We start from the raw sequence: 21,227 nt of genomic DNA on the forward strand, positions 1-21,227 counted from the left end.
TTCTCCCTAGATGACATAGCACCATTAAAGGAAAGTCCCCAGGGCAGCCATAAATTCATGGTATACTCCAGAACTACTTGCCTTAAAACAATCCTACAGACATTTAGAACAGCAATAGATGAAAACACAGATACACCATGACAGAAATACTTGGAGAACTCAGATCAGAAAGTACAAAGAGATACGATCTGAAAAAAAAGAAAATATTATTCCCAAAACATAGCTGATAGCAGCAGCTCAACTCGCACCTTCTTCCATGTAGTCAAATCCTTGACTAATCCACCACCTATAACAGAAGAAGCAAGCCTGACACCAAACACATTTGCGGATCATTTCCAAGCGAAGGAAGAGAAACTGCAGAAATCCATTTCCAAAGCAGTTAAACCAAAGAAGAATACATATGACAAAAATAAACTGCCCAGCAGACCGCTTCTGGAACACCTTTGGGGAACCAACTTTATTTAAATTTAAACACACACTCAAAAAATTCTCAAAGGGCTCCTGCATTCTCAACCCATGCAAGGCTGAACTCCTAAAATCTGCACCAGCAACTATGATAGAAAACATTAAAAAACTAACAGAAGCCATGCTGCGCCACGGCACCTACCCAAAAGAGTTAGGAAATATTTGTTACATTTGTACCCCACATTTTCCCACCTATTTGCAGGCCAGTTGGTTGATAACAAATACAGGTTATATTGTGGTCGAAGTGAGGTAGGTGTGTATGAGGCACCGTGATGATTGAAGGGTTGAAGATTGTATATTGTCCAGTACAATCATTGGTTATGTTGTGTTGCTGAGTGTGGGGATTTACGTTGGATCGGTGAGGTAAGCCTTTTTGAAGAGGGTGTTTTTTAGTGATTTCCTGAAGTTTAGATGGTCATGGATTTTTTTCACAGCTTTTGGGAGTCCATTCCATAGTTGTGCGCTTACATAGGAGAAGCTGGATGCATAAGTTGTTTTGTATTTCAGTCCTTTGCAATTTGGGTAATGTAGGTTTAGGTATGATAGTGATGATCCAATTCTGTTTCTGGTTGGTAGATCTATGAGGTCTATCATGTATCCTGGGACTACACCGTAGATAATTTTGTGGACCAAGGTGCAGATTTTGAAGATGATCCGTTCTTTGATTGGGAGCCAGTGTAGCTTTTCTCGGAGGGGTTTGGCGCTTTCAAAGCGTGTTTTACCAAATATCAACCTGGCAGCTGTGTTCTGGGCAGTCTGGAGTTTTTTTTTGCGAGCTGTTCTTTACGCATAGATTCCGTTGCAGTAGTCTGTAGGCTTAGGACCATTGATTGTATTAGGTTTCAAAATATTTCCCTTGGGAAGAAAGGTTTTATTTGTTTGAGTTTCCACACTGAGTAAAACATTTTCTTTATTACGGAGTTTACTTGGTTCTCAAGGGTAAGGTTGCGGTCGATTATGACGCCGAGTATTTTTAGGCTGTCTGAAGTAGGGAGGGTGTGTTCTGGGGTGTTTATGGTTGTGGGTTTGTACTTGTTATGTTGCAATGAGAGGATGAGGCAGTGTGTTTTTTCAGTGTTCAGTTGGAATGAGTTTGCCCAGGAGTTCATGACGTTCTTGCACATCAAGTTATAGATAGAGTGAGTTAGATTACAATAGGTCATCATATCATATCGACATAGATCAACGGGTTGAGGCCTCGGCTGGATAGGGACTTTGCCAGTGGGATCATCATCACGTTGAAGAGTATTGGTGATAATGGTGATCCTTGAGGTATTCCACAGGTAGCTTTCCACGGGGGTGATGTGTTTGCGTTTGATTTTACTTGATAATATTATACTGAAGCCCCTACTAAAAGAAGAAAAGCTGGACAAATCAAGCCACAACTACCGCCCAGTAGCAAACATTCCCACATTAGCAAAAATAATGGAAGCAACAGTATCCGGTCAACTCCAAGAAGAATACATGGACTAACACCAGCTCTTAGATCTTAAATCATCAGGATTCCGCCCTCTCTTTAGCAAAGAGACAGTCCTAGCAGGGATGATGTCAGGCTCATCAACTGCCTTCAACCTGGTGAACCATAACACCTTATCGACAAAGTTAAAGGAAGGAGGAATCACTGGGAAGGTACTAAATTGGTTCACAGACTTCCTACAGTATAAATCGATACAAGTGAAATTGCAACAAACACTATCTAATGCCTGGAACATGAAATGTGGAGTACCACAAGGTTCCCCACTATCTCCAATCAACTTTTATCTCAGAGGCACAGGGGACATATTGAAACCTTTCAAAATTAATTATTATCTTATGCAGATGACATCATCTTCATATTCTCTTGGCGAGATCTCTCCTCAGCATACTCCTTGATGAGTTTGGTCTTTGATACGCTGTTCACCTGGTTCTGCGACCTTGACCTGAAAATTAACCCAGACAAAACTAACATACTCTAGGAGGGGAAAGAACCACTAACCATACCCAACCAGCCTCCAAAGTTGGCAAACATCACAATGCCCTTAAAAAAAAAAAAAAAGAGAAAGTTACTAGGGGTCTGGATCGATTCCCACTTAATGTCAACACAAATCAAAAGCGTCTTACATAAATGCTTTTTTATTCTAAAATTACTTCGCCACAACATCAAATACATGCTGAACGCAAATCACTTCCATATCGTGGTACAGGCCTTGTCATATCATCCTAGACTACTGTAACATAGCATTATCTAGGCCTTCCAGACAAATCATCAAGACAACTTCAAATAGTTGAAAATGCGGCAGCCAACTTAGAGGGTTGATGGGATGAACACGCCACACCATTCCTAATAAAACTACACTGGCTTCCTTGCAAAGCCAGAGTGAATTCAAACTAATGATACTAATCTTCAAAGCATTATATGGTCTCTCCCCAGAATATAGACAAAAATTTATAAAAAAAACTCTACCAACCTAAGAGAGCACTCAGATGACCAAAGAACATCAAACTGATCACCCCCTCACACCAAGACTGTCACTTGAAAAAATTCTTTAATTCCACCTTATCGGGAAGGAGGGCAGAACTTTGGAATTTCCTTCTGCTTGATGTTAGAATGACAATGATGTGCTTCTGTCGCTTGCTGAAAATATGGCTATTTCTAAAGTACTATGGAACACAATCCAGCTTATTTTCGAAAAAGAAAGACGCCCATATTTCGACCCAAATCGGGAGATGGGCGTCTTTCTCCCATGGGCGCCCAAATCGGTATAATCGAAAGCCAATTTTGGGCGTCTTCAACTGCAATCTGTCGCGGAAATGACCAAAGTTGAAGGGGCGTGTCGGAGGCGGGACTGGGGCGTGGTTATAGGCCGAGGAGAGATGGGCGTCCTCGGCCGATAATTGAAAAAAGAAAGGCTTTTTAGCGCGAATTTGGGTCACTTTTTTTTACCCTTTTTTTTCACGAAGTCGTCCCAAAAAAGTGCCCTAAATGACCAGATGACCACCGGAGGGAATCGGGGATGACCACTCCTGACTCCCCCAGTGGTCACTAACCCCCTCCCACCCAAAAACAACTTTAAAAACTTTTTTTTCCAGCCTGTATGCCAGCCTCAAATGTCATACCCAGCTCTATCACAGTAGTATGCAGGTCCCTGGAGCAGTTGTTACTGGGTGCAGTGGACTTCAGGCAGGCGGACCCAGGCCCATCCCCCCCCCCCCCCCCCACCTATTACACTTGTGGTGGTAAATGGGAGCGCTCCAGACCGCCCCCAAAACCAACTGTACCCACATGTAAGTGCCCCCCTTCAGCCATAAGGGCTATGGTAATGGTGTAGAGTTGTGGGCAGTGGGTTTTGAGGGGGATTTGGGGGGCTCAGCACCCAAGGGAAGGGAGCTATGGACTTGGGAGGTATTTTAATGTTTTTTTAATTGTTTCAAATGCCCCCTAGGGTGCCCGGTTGGTGTCCTGGCATGTCAGGTGGACCAGTGCACTACGAATCCTGGCCCCTCCCACGGCCCAATGCCTTGGATTTGTTTGTTTTTGAGCTGGGCACCTTCGGTTTCCATTATCGCTGAAAAATGAAACCGCCCAGCTCAGATCCGCACAAATCCGATGCATTTGCCAGGCACAAACCGTATTATCAGAAAAAAAGATGGACACCCATTTTTTTTTTTGAAAATACGGTTTGTCCCGCCCCTTCACGTACCCATTCTCGGAGATAGACGCCCATGGAGATGGGCATTCGCGTTCGATTATGCCCCTCCACATGTCCCAACCAATGAAATAGATACAAAGCACACCTCCCAGGAATTCCTGGGACGAAAATAGAAAAATCCGAACCTAAGAGACACGATAGACACTCATGACTATACTCATAGGGACAACTAGAAAAGGGCAAGATAGGGGATCTCTCAAGGATTGGGACTGCTAGAGACAGCAAAAATCAGACACTTTGAATGATACTTAAACAGATGGATGATCTGTCAGATAGTCCAGCAAACATACCTACAATTCCTATGTTACTATCAAAGTTCAGTTCTGTTAGGAACTCTATTTAATGTTATATTCTTTGACTCAAAAATACTCTGGATTCAGAGCACACACTGTTCCAACTGTATATGCAATGTTCTTTATTCCCTATAATGTTCATTATCTGTTCTTTGTTATGTCCACTCCCGTTCCTTAAATCACCCATTCTTGTTCGAAATGCAACGGCTGCGCCAACTACGACTCTGTACTCCACCTAGAACTTGCAGGTTAAATGAAATATAAATGCCAATAAACCTGGCAGAGGTATAACTCACCTGGCCTGACCGAACTGTCACCGACTATAATCCATACAGTTTACCCATTTTGGATCAGAAAGGGGTCAATAGGAGTCACCCTTCTTGGGGAGCACAAAATAGATTAAATAGCGATCCTAAACTTCTCCCTAGCTTCCCTAGGGGCCAATTCTCAAAGTCTAACGCTAGCATTAAAAGCAACTAACACCAGACTAGCATGCACATTGATGTGCGCAGGATGTTCAGAGGGCTCTAGTGTGGGTACTAACATGCGTGCCAAAGATGACCACAAATTGTATTGAAATATATTTAAATGGATGCAAATTAGGTCAGTTAGTATTCCTTCCCAATGCTCAAACAGAAGCACTGCAGTGTGTAGAAGCAAATGCTGGCCTTAACACTGAAAACATCAGCTCAGGGATGGCGCTGAAGGTTTTCAGAAGATTTCTTGACAATTTTGCACATTAAACTACTACTACTTATCATTAAACTGTGGGTTTTGTCCTCTTTTGCAAGAGGAAGTCCATGCAAGTTTTAAGTGCTGTAGTAAAAAACAAATATGTGAGTCAGAGCAAAACTGAAAGTAAAAGCATACATCACCGTTTGTTGTCCTGTGCATAAATATAAGCCTTTCAAAAATTTAACTGCATATTTTTAAAAGGCTTATATTTACAGACGCAATAGCAAAACAGCACTGATGCGCTATTTTTTTGTGTGTGCATATGCGCTCAACAGCCACACTTATTAACCCTTTGTGCGAATGAGCCAGGCATGTTCCTTCCCTACTTTTGGTTTACTAGTGCAAATGAAGCACACATATATTTGCATAGAATTTCTTCAGAGCACTATGGGGCCCTTTTACTAAGCTGTGGTAAAAGGGGGCCTGCACTAATGTCAGCGTGTGTTTTTGCCACCCACTGAGGCCCCTTTTTATCGCAGTGTGTAAAAGGCCAGGGTGTTTGTTTGTTTTTTAAAGAAAAACTATGCACTTTAGTGCTGGGCTTTGAGTATTCACTTCCTTGCTCTCAGCCCTTTACTCTGGCCATGCGGCTACTCTTCAGAAGTACAAATATGCATATGCACCTGTGTATTTTATAGATATCTACAATTTAAAAATTTAATGTTTTGTTCCACATCTCATTTATGGGATTTTATATTTTAAGTTATTTTATAGTGCACGCGGCTATGCAACAGAACACCCTATGTTCTATTGTTACTGCAACGTAAAAACAACATGAAAGGATATAGGAAATACTGTTGGTCTTTCCAGTTTCAAATACTCATTGTGTTTGATAAAAAAAAATACGTGTGAAGATGATAACATCACCCAATATGCAACTCTGAAATCCTTATCAGCACACAAACTTCTACATGCATATACACCTCAACAATTCTATTTTAAATAATTACTCCTCATACAGCACAAAAACCAGCTCTCACACACTTCTGAAACCAGTCTACCACTTCCATCTCCCCTTAAACCTAACCCGGCCGTCCCTCGCTCTAAGAAGACAGTGAGGCATATTTTCAAAGCACTTAGCCTTCCAAAGTTCCATAGGTTTCTATGGAACTTTGGAAGGCTAAGTGCTTTGAAAATATGCCTCAGTGGCAGTTTGGCAGCCAGCAATTAACGGTCGCAAGGGGCGGGCGCGCGCGCGCTTCAGTAGATTGCTGCTTACAGCAGGCAGCAACTGTAAATGACCGGCCGCTGGGCGGGAAGAAGGACGCGCGCGCGACAGAAAAGAGACTTACCCAGAGCGAGCTGAAGTAATCGAGCGCGGCGTAGATGAGGGCGCAGGCGTGGCCGAGGAGCACTCGCAGCCCGAGGGCGGCGCCCAGGCAGTAGAAGGCGTAGAGTAGAGGTGCCACTGCCAGCAAGGGTAAGAGTGGCCGCACACGCCGCAGAAGGAGCAGGGCACCCAACATCTCCACGCTTTGGTTGGCGCAACTGACGGGCAGCAGCAGGGCGCCGAGGACGATAGGCGTGTGCGAGCTGCGCAGTCCGGCCAGCCAGCGCCGCCCCAGCCTGGTCAGCGAAGTCTTGAAAGGGTGTAGGAAGGTGCCGCAGAGCACGGCCCAGAGCAATGGCCGCAGGAAAGCCTCCAAAATGAAGAAAACAAGCACGGCAGCGCCGCAGCAGATAGCCACGAAGATGAGCGCGCCGGTGTTGTAGAAGGCCTGCTTGATGTTCTTGTCAAAGCGTAACGCCGGACTTTGGGTGGTCGTCGCAGTCGCCGGTGGCAGATGGAGCCGCTGTGGCGGTGGTGGCATCTCGGGGGAGGTGGGACGGGGTTTACCAGAACTGGTGCCTGTATCACCATCGCTGCTTTCCTTCATGGCTGAAGCATGTACTTTTGGTCCCGACTGATACTCAGAGTCAGAGCATCCGCCAGGCCCGGCCCCTGCTGTCACTCCGCCAGGAGAGAGGAAGGGGCGGTGACTGGAATCCTGGGAAATGTAGTCGTGGACCGGGTTCCTCCCCCCCCCCCACAGCTATTCGCTTAGTTCTTTATAATGCTGGTGTGTTCGCAAAAGATTTCTGGAAGGAAAATACTTTTAAGCAGCATATCTCACATTACTTTTCTTTACTTGATTCTTAACTTTAAAAACGGGGATGAAATTTGACAGTGTAGTGCTTCTAACGATTGGGATTAAGGTACCGGCATTTATCTCTAGTGTTGTGGAGCGTGAGAGGACGCTTTGTGAGTAGGAGAGGGGGTTCTTCCATATTCAAGATGCTACTGTACAGGGTTATGACCTGGCTAAACCTACACCAGGGACCTGAGAGTATTTGTGAGCCGAGTGGCAACTTCCCTAAACAAGAATGGAAAGACCTTAAACTGGCTACAGGAAAAATTTTGGGTATTGCTATTTCTTCCAAGGAAGTATTGCAAAAGTGAATAACTGGAAGGGTATCCTGCACCTGTAATTCACTGATAAGATATAATATTTTTTTTTCTTTCATTCTGCATGTGTGTTAACAATTTGCAAATAAATAGTAATTATACATTAACATTTGCAGAAAGATGTTATGTTTACCAGAGACATTGTGTCCCAAACTGAACAGAAACTGGCACAGTTTGACTAGGGGTCCCTAACTCAATCCTGCTTGTCTACAAGGAAAGACTGAGATTTAAATAGCTCTTTACAAAACACACATAAAAGGGGAGAAATAATGCCTCTTATTTGAATAAACTAAATTAACAAATCACCTTAAAAACTTTGCTTTATTACTCTCCAAAAACAAAAAGAAATTGGGAATTTCCTAAGATAATCATGAGTAATTAGAGTAAATAGCAATTATAGCCAGGACCATGAAAACACTGGGTCTAGTGCCAATGCAACTATTATGAAACAAATGGTTTAGAGGTTGCGATACCTTTTAAAATAGGCAGCAAGAAGAAACAACAGAAAGCTGTACCATAAGCTTTGAAACCATACAAGAGAGTCTATATGTTCTCTTTTATCTCTTCTGCTGGTGCTTGTAAAGATAGCAGAAACTTACAGATATGCTAGGATCAAGGCAGCTACTAGAAATCTTCACCATTAACAACTAAAAAACAAGACAGCAGCACATTATCCTGCCAAGTAAGCAGAAAAGGCTCTTTTAATGGAAACTTTCCAGAATATATCCTGCAAAGTAAAGAACCATGCAAGAAGTGGAGTTTTGATATAGCTGCTGTGAAGGTGTTTGTAGCAACATGAGAGCCCCTCCCAGTAATGCCGCAAAAGCCGAGCTGGTCCAGACCAGGGCCCCCAGAGAAGATGGAGGAGAAAGGAAGGGCAAAAGCAACACTGGCAACTCAAGTAGTGAGGGTAAAAATAGCTTAGAAACAAGCAGTTTGCATCTCCTGGGGACTGGGAGATACTAGCTGCTTGTTTCTAAGCTATTGCCACACTCACTACTTGAGTTGCCAGTGTTGCTCTTGCCTTTCCTCCTCCCCTGTCACGATCCGCTAAAGCGGCCGGACAGGGATAGAGAGCCAGCAGGCCTGGTTAAACGGGAACATGCACAGCAGCAACAAAAGGATGTTGCCAGTCCTGCCCTGGGAGGAGCAGGAACACAACAGCAGCTACCCTTGCCTGCAGACTGAAAAGATGAGGGAGGGGAGAGCTGAACAGTGATAAATCACCCATTATTGCAGGATTGGGGTTGGACCCTGCTCTGATTTGCGGCATCCAAAGTCAAAGGGGAGAAGGAAAAATGCCATGTGTGCAGTGCTGCTCCCTGCTTCCCTGTACCCTTGTGAGTGGCCTTTGCTTTTTTTTTTTCTCCTACATACACTTGGTGCTTCATATAGAGAAGAGTGCTTGTTGCAGGAGTCCACTGGCATTCCCTGAGGCACTGCAGAGAGGCTTTCACTTTCACTAGGAAGAATAGACTGTAGAAGCCAAACAGCCACCTTCCCTCCCCCCTCTGATTCTTCCCCTCTTATTCGGCTCCCAGCATGATCCTCACCCTGGAAAAGCACTCGCATTTAGGTTTAACTCCATCACATGACCTCGGACCATCTTGCTAAGTCACACCTTGGGATCCCTGGAAGGTGCTGCTGCACTAAAAAGTTGGAGAAACCTACCACCACCAGCAGAGCTCCAAATCACAGCTGCATGAGCCGTTTGGCACAAGGAGGAGCCAAGCATTTAAAGTGGACTGGATTCTGCCTCCTTTACCCTCCTATTGGTTAAATTTGACCAATAGGATAGTGAGGTGGAAAACTCACCAACCTGTAGGCCCCGATGGTGAAAAACACACAAAAAAGTCACTATCTGCGACTTCTGAAATTTTCCCATGAGAACGCGCCCAATTCTGTGGTTTTCCCGCAGACATGACATCTCTGGAAAGAGCCATTGCAGGGACAGTAGACGGGCTAAGCGAAGTACTTCTCTCCACCCCACCCCCATCCCTTAACTTTCAGGCTCCTGGCCTGCAGCAAATTAAAGTATGTCCTTAGGGTTCTTGTAAATTAGTGCAGCTTTTATGATCTGGTGTTTTGATTAGACAACAGCTTCTTTTTGCTGCTATGGCAGCCATCTAGGCTTGCTTGATGGTGTTGCAGGCCCTGATGTTGGAGCTTTCTTAAGATGGTGCTGTAGAGGGGCTATTACTCAGAGGTCCTGCTTTCCTAACACTCTTAACAGGACCAATATTAGGGGGGATACAAACGACAATAGTCTGGATCCCCAGGCTGGAAAGCCTGTCAGAAGCTGAAGGTGATGACAGCCTGCTGCTGCGTTGGGCGCCCCTTCCCAAATTTCAGCCCTGGGCTCACTTTCTATTGGATCTTTCCAGCCATGTAGTCTGGAGCTGTCCCAAAACAAGAAGACTGTCCTTTGAAAGAAAAGAATATCCCCCGTTAGATTATGAGAGTAGTAATCCATGCCTTGTTGACCTCTTTATTAAGACTGCAGTAGCAACATGAAGTAAACTTGGGAGATGGGATTGGAAAGCCAAGCCTGAGCTACAGGCTTCCTACCAGAAACCCCCAATAAACGTTTGAACCTTTTTATCCAAGACCTGCTTAACTGTTAAGCAAAACTAAGGGTCACCTAGAACAGAGCTGCAGACAAAGCAAAACAGCGTGAAGGGAAGGAGTATTCTTGTAGGATTGTACTACTGACCACCGGTACAGAACGAACAGACAAATCAAGAAATGTTTGCAGAGATTAGGAAAGTGCCATGGAATTTGCCATGCAACTATGCTTCTTTGTGCTTTGTGAGTGTTCTGGGGCCTGTTACTGCAGACCTCAGCACATCCTGTTCACTGTAGCCAGAGGCCTGATAATGGTTTTATCTGCAAACTAGTACAAACCAGTTTTAGCTGGACATATAAGAATATCGGTTGGTAAAACATGAGGTAATGACCAGACACATGGGCAGAGCCCTGTGTATGTGCAGGATTCCTCATTGGGTAATTTATGAGGTGGTGCTCTGTGATGGAAGATGTATATAAGTGACTGCACATATAGGGAGCGCTGAAATATATCCTGGTAGGTAGGGCATATTCCCTGGGGGGGATATGTGTGCTTTCCCCTCCTCCCCCCCCCCCCCCCCCCCCCCGTGACTATGTGTGAGGACTAAATCTTTGTGGCTAAGAATCTTTCTTTCTTTCTCTCTCTCCTTTCAGCTTTGTGTCCTTCATATGATAGTTTCTATGTATCATACTCTGCAGAACTGCCGAAGCTCAGAGCCTGTGATATGTCTGTTCTTTATATAATTAGCCTGACTTTTTATAATTACCAAAGTTATTGATGATAGGTTTTGTGAGATTACTGATGTTTGGTACTGATACCAGATCCTGTTGTAGTGAGTAATAAAACTTCCCCTTTCCTGTCTTTTGGTCCCTGACTTTTTTTTTCTTCCAGAGAATAGCATTAGCCACGCAGCATTACAAAAGCTGGCAAATTGGGCAACACTATAATAATGGGTGATTTCAATTACCCCGATATTGACTGGATAAATGTTACATCAGGGAGTGCCAGGGAGATAACATTTCTAAATGTAATAAAGACTGCTTCTTGGACCAGCTGGTCCAGGAACAGACAAGAGGGGGAGCCATTTTGGATCTGGTCCTTGGTGGCGTGCAGGGCATAGTGTGAGAGGTGACATCCATCATGTTTTGATAATACAGGTTTCCCCGCCCCTTCATGGGGACGTCCTGCGAGGACGTCCTCAAAAAAACTTGGGTGTCCCTTTCGATTATGCCCCTCTTTGTCAACTGTGGACGTATTAAAAAATACCATCTTGGAAGCCCAGTCCAGATGCATTCCACGTATTTGCAAAGATGGAAAGAAGAAAAAACAGCTGGCATGGTTAAAAGGACCCACATTCCCTCAATAGAGAATCTTAATGATCCAAGATATGGCAATGGAAAGGATGCAGATTGAGGACATTACACACAAGTCTAGATCACCAATTCCAGGCCACATGGTCGCTCTTTTGGGACACAAAATCACCTCAAGCACGGAGTCGTTTGCTCAATTTGTAATCTTGATTATCTTGAAATGCGCTAGGTGTTGGTGTGGGAAGGGATGTGAGATGGATGGGGGTGGGAGGGTAGGGAAGGGACGGGGGGGAGACAAAATTATTGTACATTGTTCACTTTTCAATGGTTGATGTTACATCCAAACTTTTCTTGCAGTTAACAAATCTATAAAAGAAGAATGTAATCCTTTGCTTCCAATAAAAATGATTTAAAAATAAAATGCACTACAAGCAGTAAAAAAAAAAAAATCTGACAGTGCTATTTTGGCACCTAGGGCATGTATTCTTTTTTTTGTTTGTTTGTTTGTTTGTTTTGCTCCAGTCTTCTGTTTTTGGTAAAACTTATGCTATTTCCAGTCATGCAGGTTAAATCATTTGTACTGTATTTCCAAATAATTGTTCTGCTTCATTTTCTAGAGCAATGTAAAGTAAGAATTTATTCTCACAATCTTTAACATTTTCTGGGGGTTTGAAGTCATTGAAAGTATATTCAAATAAGATCACATGGCAACAATTTTCAAAATTGGCCACATCATGTGTAAAGTCCATAAGCTTTGCACAAAATTTCAAAGATAAAATATACATTCAATTTCTCTTTAAACCTGCTTCAAGAAAATACACCTACAGGGGGCAGATTATCTGAGGAAAACAACACATGTAGTTTTGAAAATACAAAGCTATCCAAACCCCAGAAATGGGGATAATTTTATAAGTGACTTTATGTAAAAATACTGTTTCTGTTACTATGAAAAATGACTCTTGGAAACACAGACATTTTGAAGATGAGCCACACTGAGAAAATATGCTATTAAAGGTCTTTGATTGAAATGATATGCAGTTAGCTTTGGGAGATAGAATTGCCTGTTGCCGCTCAGTTTGAGTGTTTGTTTTTTATGATGATAGTCTTTCAATAAAAGTTTTATTCTATTGAAAAACTAATGCACATGCTGTGCAAACTTTGAGTTTTGGGGGATGATTATAGTGATATAATACTCATTACTATTGGGATCATATTGATTTACTACTTTTACAAGATTTAATAAACCATAGAGATGGACCAAAACCATGTTTTTGTAGATGGAACTATGGAATATTATAGCACGTAACTGATTACATGAAGAATTTTGACATTTTCCATTGCTCTCAATCGGGGTTCCGTGCGTAGTACAGTACCGAAACTGTATTGATTACCCTTCTGTCTAATTTCAAAAGAGAATTGTCCACTGGGAACCAAATCTTATTGCTCCAATTTGACATGTCCAGTGCATTTGACATGGTGGATCATGAGCTTTTAATCTACCTGCTGAACACATTCGGAATAGGAGGGAATGTGCTAAACTGGATCCAGGGTTTCCTATCCTCCCATACCTACCAAGTCAAAGCTAATTCCATCATTTCTGCACCATGGAAAGCCTCTTGTGGGGTACCTCAGGGCTCACCCCTTTCTCCAATCCTTTTCAATGTAATGCTGATTCCGCTAGCAAAAGCACTATCTTAACTTGGCCTTAACCCATTCATTTATGCGGACAACGTGACCATCTACATCCCTTTCCAGTCAAAGCTAGCCGAAATCTCTGATAAAATAGATGCCAATTTTTCCATCATGGATTCCTAGGCAAAGGCATTTCTGTTTAAGCTTAATACAGACAAGACACAATGTCTCATCCTTTCGTCCCAGTACACTAAAGTTGTTCACAACATACCATTAAGGACTGCAAACTTTTATTCTCAAATAGCCTGAGAATCCTTGGAGTTGTGTTGGATAATCATTTACGCCTGTACAATCAAGTGCATATCATCACAAAGAGAATGTTCTATGCAATGTGGAGGCTGAAGCGTATCAGGCATTTCCTACCACAGGATCTTTTCCGTACCCTTGTTCACTGGCTGGTCCTATCCGATATAGACTATTGCAGCGGGATCTATGCCGGTTGCCGGGACTATATTCTGAAAAGGCTTCAGACGGCTCAAAACACGGCTGCAAGACCTATCCTGGGGATATCTCGGTTTCATCCTGCTCAGCCACTCCGTTTTCAATTACACTGGTTGCCTGTCAAAGACCGTATTACATTTAAAATCTGTTCGCTTACACACAAGGTAATATATGGAGAAGCCTCTGAATACATGCATAACCTAATCGAACTACCATCTAGAAATGCCCTGAGATCTGCAAGGACCTTGCTCAATCTTCATTACCCCACCTGCAGGCACGTAAAATACAAGACTCTTCATGCTTCCTCCTTCCCCTACATCAGTCCACAATCCTGGAATGTTCTGCCAAGACAGCTTAAGGAGCTCATCGACCATCAACAGTTCAAGAAGTCCTTAAAAACCTTCTTATTCGTCAAGGCTTATTCCCCTGGCTCCATTGTTTAACCTCTCTCGCATGTTGGCTCTTCACCCCTCTCATTTACCCATGTCATTCCGTGTTCCTTCCCCTCCTGTCACATACTGTTTCTGTGCCATCTCTGTGTTGCATTGTATCCTTTTGACTTAATGTAAGCCACATTGCGCCTGCTTATGTGGGAAAATGTGGGGTAAAAATGTAACAAATAAAACAGTGTTTTATGAATTCAAGAAATGTATAAAATTACCCTGATAAATATACAAGCAGACACTAGGGGCCCTTTTACCAAGCTGTGGCAAAAGGGGATCTGCGATAGTGGCAGTGCGTGTTTTTGCCACACGCAAAGTCCCTTTTTACCACTGCAGGTAAAAATGTGGAACAAAGAAATGGTCGTGTAGCAAGTTTGCACTTGCTGCATAGCCATTTTGGGGGGAGCAGTTACCGTCACCAATTGAGGGGGTGGTAAGGTCTCCTGTGCTAACTTGTCAGTAGCTTATGGCACTTCCTGATTACTGCCAGGTAACTTATGCGGTAAAAAATGCAGAACAATTTTCCCTAGCACCGGAAATGGCTTACACTGGGGGCGGAACTACTGCCGGCACCCATGTTGGGCTGGTGGCAGTTCCGGCAACCCTTTAGTAAAAGGACTCCTAGAAAAACACAGCACCTATTTGTATGGGACATATACATAGGTGGTCCTGAGGAAAGAGGGGTGAGAATGGGTGGTACAGAATTGGCATTTATGTATGTATCTTATAAAATATGTGCATAAGTGATGATGCTTACTGGCTCACGCATGTAAAAAGTTACTCCTTTCTCCAAGTAGGTGATGCAGCTTTCTGGTGGATTACATTACATATGTACCTATGTGTTTTCCCCGCCTAAGTGTCCTGATGTAAAATTACCCTCAAAATGGGTAGAAAGCCACATAAGGTTTTACCCACATTCCCTCGGATTCTGTATAGGTTGATCAGATCCGCACATAAAGTAGTTAGTCAATTAGGCGCTATCAATTATTGGAGTTAACAAGCACTTAATTGGCAGTAATTAGAAGTTACACACGGATCTCCTCTGTTCAATACACTGTGGGGCTCATTTTCAAAACACTTAGACTTACAAAGTTCCATAGGTTACTATGGAACTTTGTAAGTCTAAGTGCTTTGAAAATACATGTGTGTGACTAACTTTCATAGTGTTCAACTTCAAAGGGGGCATGGCCATGCAAGGGACATGGGCGAGTCAGGCATTCCCAGATATTAGGCATGTTATAAAATATCTGTGTGCCTTAACTGCTGTTAGTTGGGTACCAGCATTTACATCAGTGTTTGGCAGGCATAAGTGCTTGCATCTAAAGTTAAGCATGAAATGCATGGTAAGCTAGTATTCTGAAAGGACGCTCTGTGCAGAGTACCCTTTAGAGAATACTATCTTAGGGACCCTTTTACTAAGCTGCAGTAAAAAAATGGTCTGCGGTAGTCTGAATGTGCTGGGCCATTTTTTATCACTTTTTTTTTTTAGTGGGGGCGGTTAATGGCCGTGCGCTAAAATTAAAAGTAGCGTTTGGCTCTTTACTGCCTGAGCACTTACCACCACCCATTGACCTAGCGGTAAGGGCTCATGCGTTACTCGGGTGGTAATCAGTTAGTGTGTGCTAATGTGGCTGTGCTGCCGATTACCGCCCGGAAAACCCCTTGCGGTAAAAAATAGAAAAATATTTTTTAGTGTAGGAATCAGCGTGTGCCAACTTTGAAATTACCACTGGATGCCTGCGCTACCTGGGCAGTATTGTTGATTTGGCGCTCGTTACCCTCGTGTTAGCCATACCGCAGCTTAGTGAAAGGGCTCCTTAGAGTAGATAACCTGGGTGCCTAAATTTGGGTTCCATTTATTGAATTTAGCCCAGTGTGTGTAAGCAATTTGCAATTTCCCCTAGATAAACTGGCATTTACCCAGATAAATGACCTCATAATTAGCATTAAGCTACGTCCATTGTTAAAATTTTTATTTTTTTTTCAGCAACAGAAAAACAAGAATTGCTGCAAAAGTCACCAACATTCTTTACTGTTTTATTAAAAATACAAAAAGAGAAGTAGTAGTTTACTTTTTCAGGCAATGAATGTGCAGCATGTTTGATACAGACACTGCCTAGGTTTAAACTGATAATGTGATGGAAATGTGTGGTGTACAGGACCAATTAGGTCTTAGAACTCATTTCACACTTATTGCAGTATAGTAACACAGTGTTAAAAATGTACAAGTTTGCCAGATTTATACAGATTCTTTCAGCGCAAGGCAATTTTCCAGCAAAGTTTATCATCACAGTATTTCAAGAACATGCATAAGGTCACCTTTGAGAGCACATCAAAGCAACTGGTGTAGTGCAAGCTACATGACAGCTTCCAAAGGGGAAAAGTAAGAAAGAACAATTATCTACAGATTAGAGAAAGGCAAACAACAAAACAAAACTCAGTCTCAAAAAAGGACACAACTGTGTGTCTGGGTCCCTTTGTGACTATAAGACTCTTAGAATGTTTCTTTAGTGTTGTCATCAGAAATCTGCTTCGGGAAAGTTCTGCTACTTTGGAAGAGCATTATGGCTGGAAATGAACTCATTATCTTTTTGATAGCCTCATTAGACTTCAATATTAGAAAAGAGTTTGAGTTCTTGGCTCGAAGCCATCTTAGTAGCATGAAAACAGATCCCTTTTATCAGTAATAATTAGTAAGGGTCTTCAATTTGGTACAACAGTCATTATAGTGGGATGAGAATATGTCTGCCTGAAGGAAGAATGCTCCTATATTAGCACCCTCTGCCTAAAATGGCTGCTCAGTTGCCCACTCTAGATGAGAATAATTCCAAATCAGTGAGAAATTATCCCAAACTCAGAAACAGGAAGGTAGAAATACAAGAGTTATGTGGTGTGGAGTAGAGCTCAGCTAACAATCATGACTATACTTAATTTTGCACTGACTATCTTTAGCCATTGAGGGGGGCAGTTTTACAACGGTTCTGTTTTAATATAGGGGTTCAGAGACCCCCAGGTTAGTGAAAACTATGCACAGAGGAAGTGGGTGGAATGGAGGAGTGGCCTAGGGGTTAGAGAACTGGTCTTGCAATCCAGAGGTGGCCAGTTCAAATCCCACTGCTGCTCCTTGAGATCTTGGGCAAGTCACTTAACCCTCCATTGCCTCAGGTACAAACTTAGATTGTGAGCCCTCCTGGGACAGAGAAATATCTAGAGTACCTGGATGTAACTCATCTTGAGCCACTACTGAAAAAGGTGTGAGAAAAATCTAAATAAATACTTTACTACTACTACTACTTAACATTTCTAAAGCGCTACTAGGGTTACGCAGCGCTGTACAATTTAACATGGAAGGACAGTCCCTGCTCAAGGAGCTTTCAATCTAAAAGACAAGTGTACAGTCAATCTGATAGGCCAGACAGATTGGAGCAGCCTATATGTTCGAAAGGTTAGGTTCCGAAAGCAGCATTGAAGAGGTGAGCTTTAAGCAAGGATTTGAAGATGGGTAGGGAGGGGGCTTGGCGTAGGGGTTCAGGAAGATTGTTCCAGGCATAGGGTGAGGCAAGGCAAAATGAGCGGAGCCTGGAGTTGGCAGTGGTGGTGGAGAAGGGTACTGAGAGGAGGGATTTGTCATGTGAGCGGAGGTTACGGGCAGGAACGTAGGGGGAGATGAGGGTAGAGAGGTAGTGAGGAGCAGCAGACTGAGTGCATTTGTAAGTAAGGAGGAGAAGCTTGAATTGTATGCGGTATCTGATCGGAAGCCAGTGAAGTGACCTGAGGAGAGGGGTGATATGGCCAGCAGGAGGATATGGCCAGCAGAAGGATCGGATTAGCAAGAGCAACGCGATCATCGGGAAGCAGGGTGCCGCAGGACCGAGCGTCCACGTGGCTGCCGCCCCCTTCACTTTGAAAATCACCCCAGCAAAATTATGCACACATTACATCTGCTATTTGGGGCAGATATTTTTCCATTAAAAATTACATACATGCATTTGCAATCTTCAAATTTAGGCACATTAATGCAAACCTCCCAACCCTACTCCTGGAAATACTTCTTCACACTGCAGGTAAGAGTATATGCATATAGGTTGAACAACACATAAGTTTATCTGCATTATAGGAGAGGCAGTTATGTAAAAGCCTGCAGAAATGGCTTGAGAAAATCACCTCCATTTTGATAGAAGAAGAAAATTAAGATATTACTGAAATCCTTTTTCTGATTTCCCTTTATTTTTTAGAGCCGGAGAATATGCAACATGAAGTTCTTTCGCTTTGGCAGTAGACTGTAGGAAGTTTGTCTGATTTACATGAAAATCAGAGGCTATTTTCATAGGTCGTTCTCACCCTGATCCCAACAGCATGTTGTTTTGAAAGAACTGAGTAGATGAGAGATAATCTATGAGAGTTCCTATCACTTGGTGATGAGAAATGTCACTAGGAATTGTTTAACTTGATAAGAAAATGAAAAGCATTGTTTACATTATATAAAATGCTGGTCCTTTCAAAACCATGGATAAGCACATTAGAACAGATCATTTCTACTGAGTGGATCACCTACATGGTAAGATTTTGACAGTTGCTGTTAGGCTCATTTTATCCAATGAAGATCTAAAATTAAGATTTGTTACAATCTAAGAAGCAGTGGACTAATCCTATTGTAATATGGGATACATTTTCAGCAGTAGATGTGGAATGGGTGTTGAGTATGCCTGAGGTGATTACATATTCCTTAGACCCTTGTCCACTAAGGGTGCAACTGTGAGGATCAGCACTATAAACTTCAAGATAAATGGCTTGTTTAGATAAAGCCATTTCCCGAGTTTACCGAGACAAAGAGTAATAATGCCAGAAAATATCAAATCTGTATCTAGTGTATATAGGGAATTATTGTTCAGCCTATAATCTTCCATTTTGGGGGAAGTTATTTGAGAAGGCAGCATATAATCAAATAGCATATTTCCTAGATGATATAGCAATCTGGTGTTAGACCCAGAAGAAGTAGAGGAGTGAGGGTCTCCATATATGATGACCTTCTTAAACATTCTGATGGGAACAATTTGGCTGTATTGATAATTTTACCTGCTAAGGATAAAGATATAAGTGGCCTGATTTTTTTTCATGGTTTTGGTCCTTCTAGGATGACAAGTCGCAAAAGATGCTCATGGATTGGTTTGTCTGTAACTCATAGAATTTTTCTTGTGGAGTTCCTCAGTATTGCATTAGTATTGTTTAATCTTGACTAATATAAGGACCACAAAAAAGCCCCTTTCCAATAATAGGTTGCTAATTGTGGAATGTGCTCCTCTCTACAGCTACGTCTACAGTCTGATGATTATTCTCTGATGATTTAAAAACCTGGCTGTTACTGAATGCTTGTAGTTCAGTGATTACCAGCGAGCCAAACATTGCAGTAGTTAGGCATGATTATGTTGTGGTTTGGCTGCTATAATTTGATCTGTTCTAACTGCTTTGCATGACTTGCCCTGCTGAAACCACTTTGTGGTTTGCATACTGTTACTTTGCTTGTTGTAAACCACTTTGCTATGAGGTAAAGGGCCATATAAAAATAAAACAAAACAACTGCCATCTGTAACTGCAATGTTGAATTTGCTTTTATCACACCAAACTAGAGGAAATTATATCTGTAATATCAAATGCATCACCCACAGAAGGCATCGTACATCCTGTAATTGCACTTTTTCCTCTTTCATTGCTTATACCAGTGTTACATAAAAATCGAGCTTGAGTAACCCCTGCCTTTCAAGTCCCCATTTCTCAGGAGATGGGAACTGCAGATTTGGATCATTAAATTCCTTTGGTTGGAACAGATTGAAACTAAATGCTAGTTCCATGCCTGATGCTCTGGACATATGTACCAGCTGTGAAAGCAGCTCTTGTGAGAACATGTTTGTACGATATGGAATAATTTAGCTTGCCACAGAAAAATATGATCTCTTAAGTTTGCAAGATGTAATTTTGTACATATCCTTGGAATCAAAGAGATTTTAAATGTCAGGACCTTAAAAAGTAGTGAGGAAGTCCATAAACAAATCTGATACTTTTGTTGAGTGGGTCAGTAAGAAAATGTGAATATACATCTTTCAGATCTGTTGCAAGTAATTAAGTCCTCTTCTGAATAGATGCTATTTTTAGGTACTCTGTTTTTAATTTGACTCTTATATACTGCTCAGAAACAGGCTCAGCAGCAGTCAGATGCAGCTAGCAATAAATGTATATAAACCTGCTAGGGACTTACTAATTTATGCCCAGATGATCGAAAACCCCATGCTGTTCCAAACAGCGCTCTAAAAATAGCGCTGGAACAGTGTGGGGCTTTACCGCCCCTATGATCAGAGATAATAGCATGCAAATTTATGTGCGCTATTATCTCTGATCATAGGGTAAAGTGCAAGAGGATTGTACCCGAGCCTATCCTCCCACACTTGTTTGACAGGTCTGGGCTTTCAAACACAGGGGCTGGAGGTCCTTGGGACCACCAGAACCCAAACAGCATGGCCCTGGTGGCCTAGTATCCCCACCCTGAGCCCTCTTGATTCGCGGCCTACTGGGCCACCAGGGCTTTACTTGGGGGGGATGCTTGGGGGGGGGTAGGGGGCTGGAGACCCGTTAGATGTCCAGCTCCCCCTACAGTGCCAATGGGCTTCAGGGGGGACCGGACCTCCAGCCACTGTCACTGGGGGGAAGGGGGTTCAGGATTCTTGCTCCTGTGGGGAGAAGGCTGCATTGGGGGGAATAGGTGACCTGCTAGCATGCAAATGCATGCTGGACAGGGCTCACCATTCCTCTCCAATGGTCTACAAACCCTAACGCCAGCTCCGAGCTGTCATAGGGTTTGCCGCAGACAGTGCGTCAATGTTTGGAGTGATACTGATCATTGGGGAGGAATATGTTTTACTTGGCATTCACACTGAATTGGACTGCGATTTCTTAGTGGCGTTCAGCACTGCTCATTTCAGATTGTGGAACGGTTCTTCTGTACTATAACATAAAGTTTTTTGGTATTATCATTCTGCACTGTAAGAATTTAAGATACTCATACTGATCCCTGAGGCATGTGCTATAGAGCGCCGAAACACGGCCCGTGTCGGGTCACTTTTAATAAAAACTGTATCATCGTTCCAGTTCTGGA

General features: G+C 42.8%; 1 protein-coding gene across 1 annotated transcript in view; it reads right to left on the bottom strand.

Annotated features, from left to right (window-relative positions):
* The window catches only part of TMEM245 (transmembrane protein 245), a 342,105-nt gene extending 333,158 nt beyond the window's left edge, over window positions 1–8,947 (bottom strand). The window contains 1 exon segment of the mRNA XM_030204645.1: window positions 6,475–8,947. Within this exon segment, the coding sequence (XP_030060505.1) occupies window positions 6,475–7,059 (585 nt within the window). The 5' untranslated portion in view covers window positions 7,060–8,947.
* Window positions 8,948–21,227: the final 12,280 nt, after the last annotated feature.

The sequence above is a fragment of the Microcaecilia unicolor genome, chromosome 1 (genome assembly GCF_901765095.1).
Source record: "Microcaecilia unicolor chromosome 1, aMicUni1.1, whole genome shotgun sequence".
Lineage (NCBI taxonomy): Eukaryota > Metazoa > Chordata > Amphibia > Gymnophiona > Siphonopidae > Microcaecilia > Microcaecilia unicolor.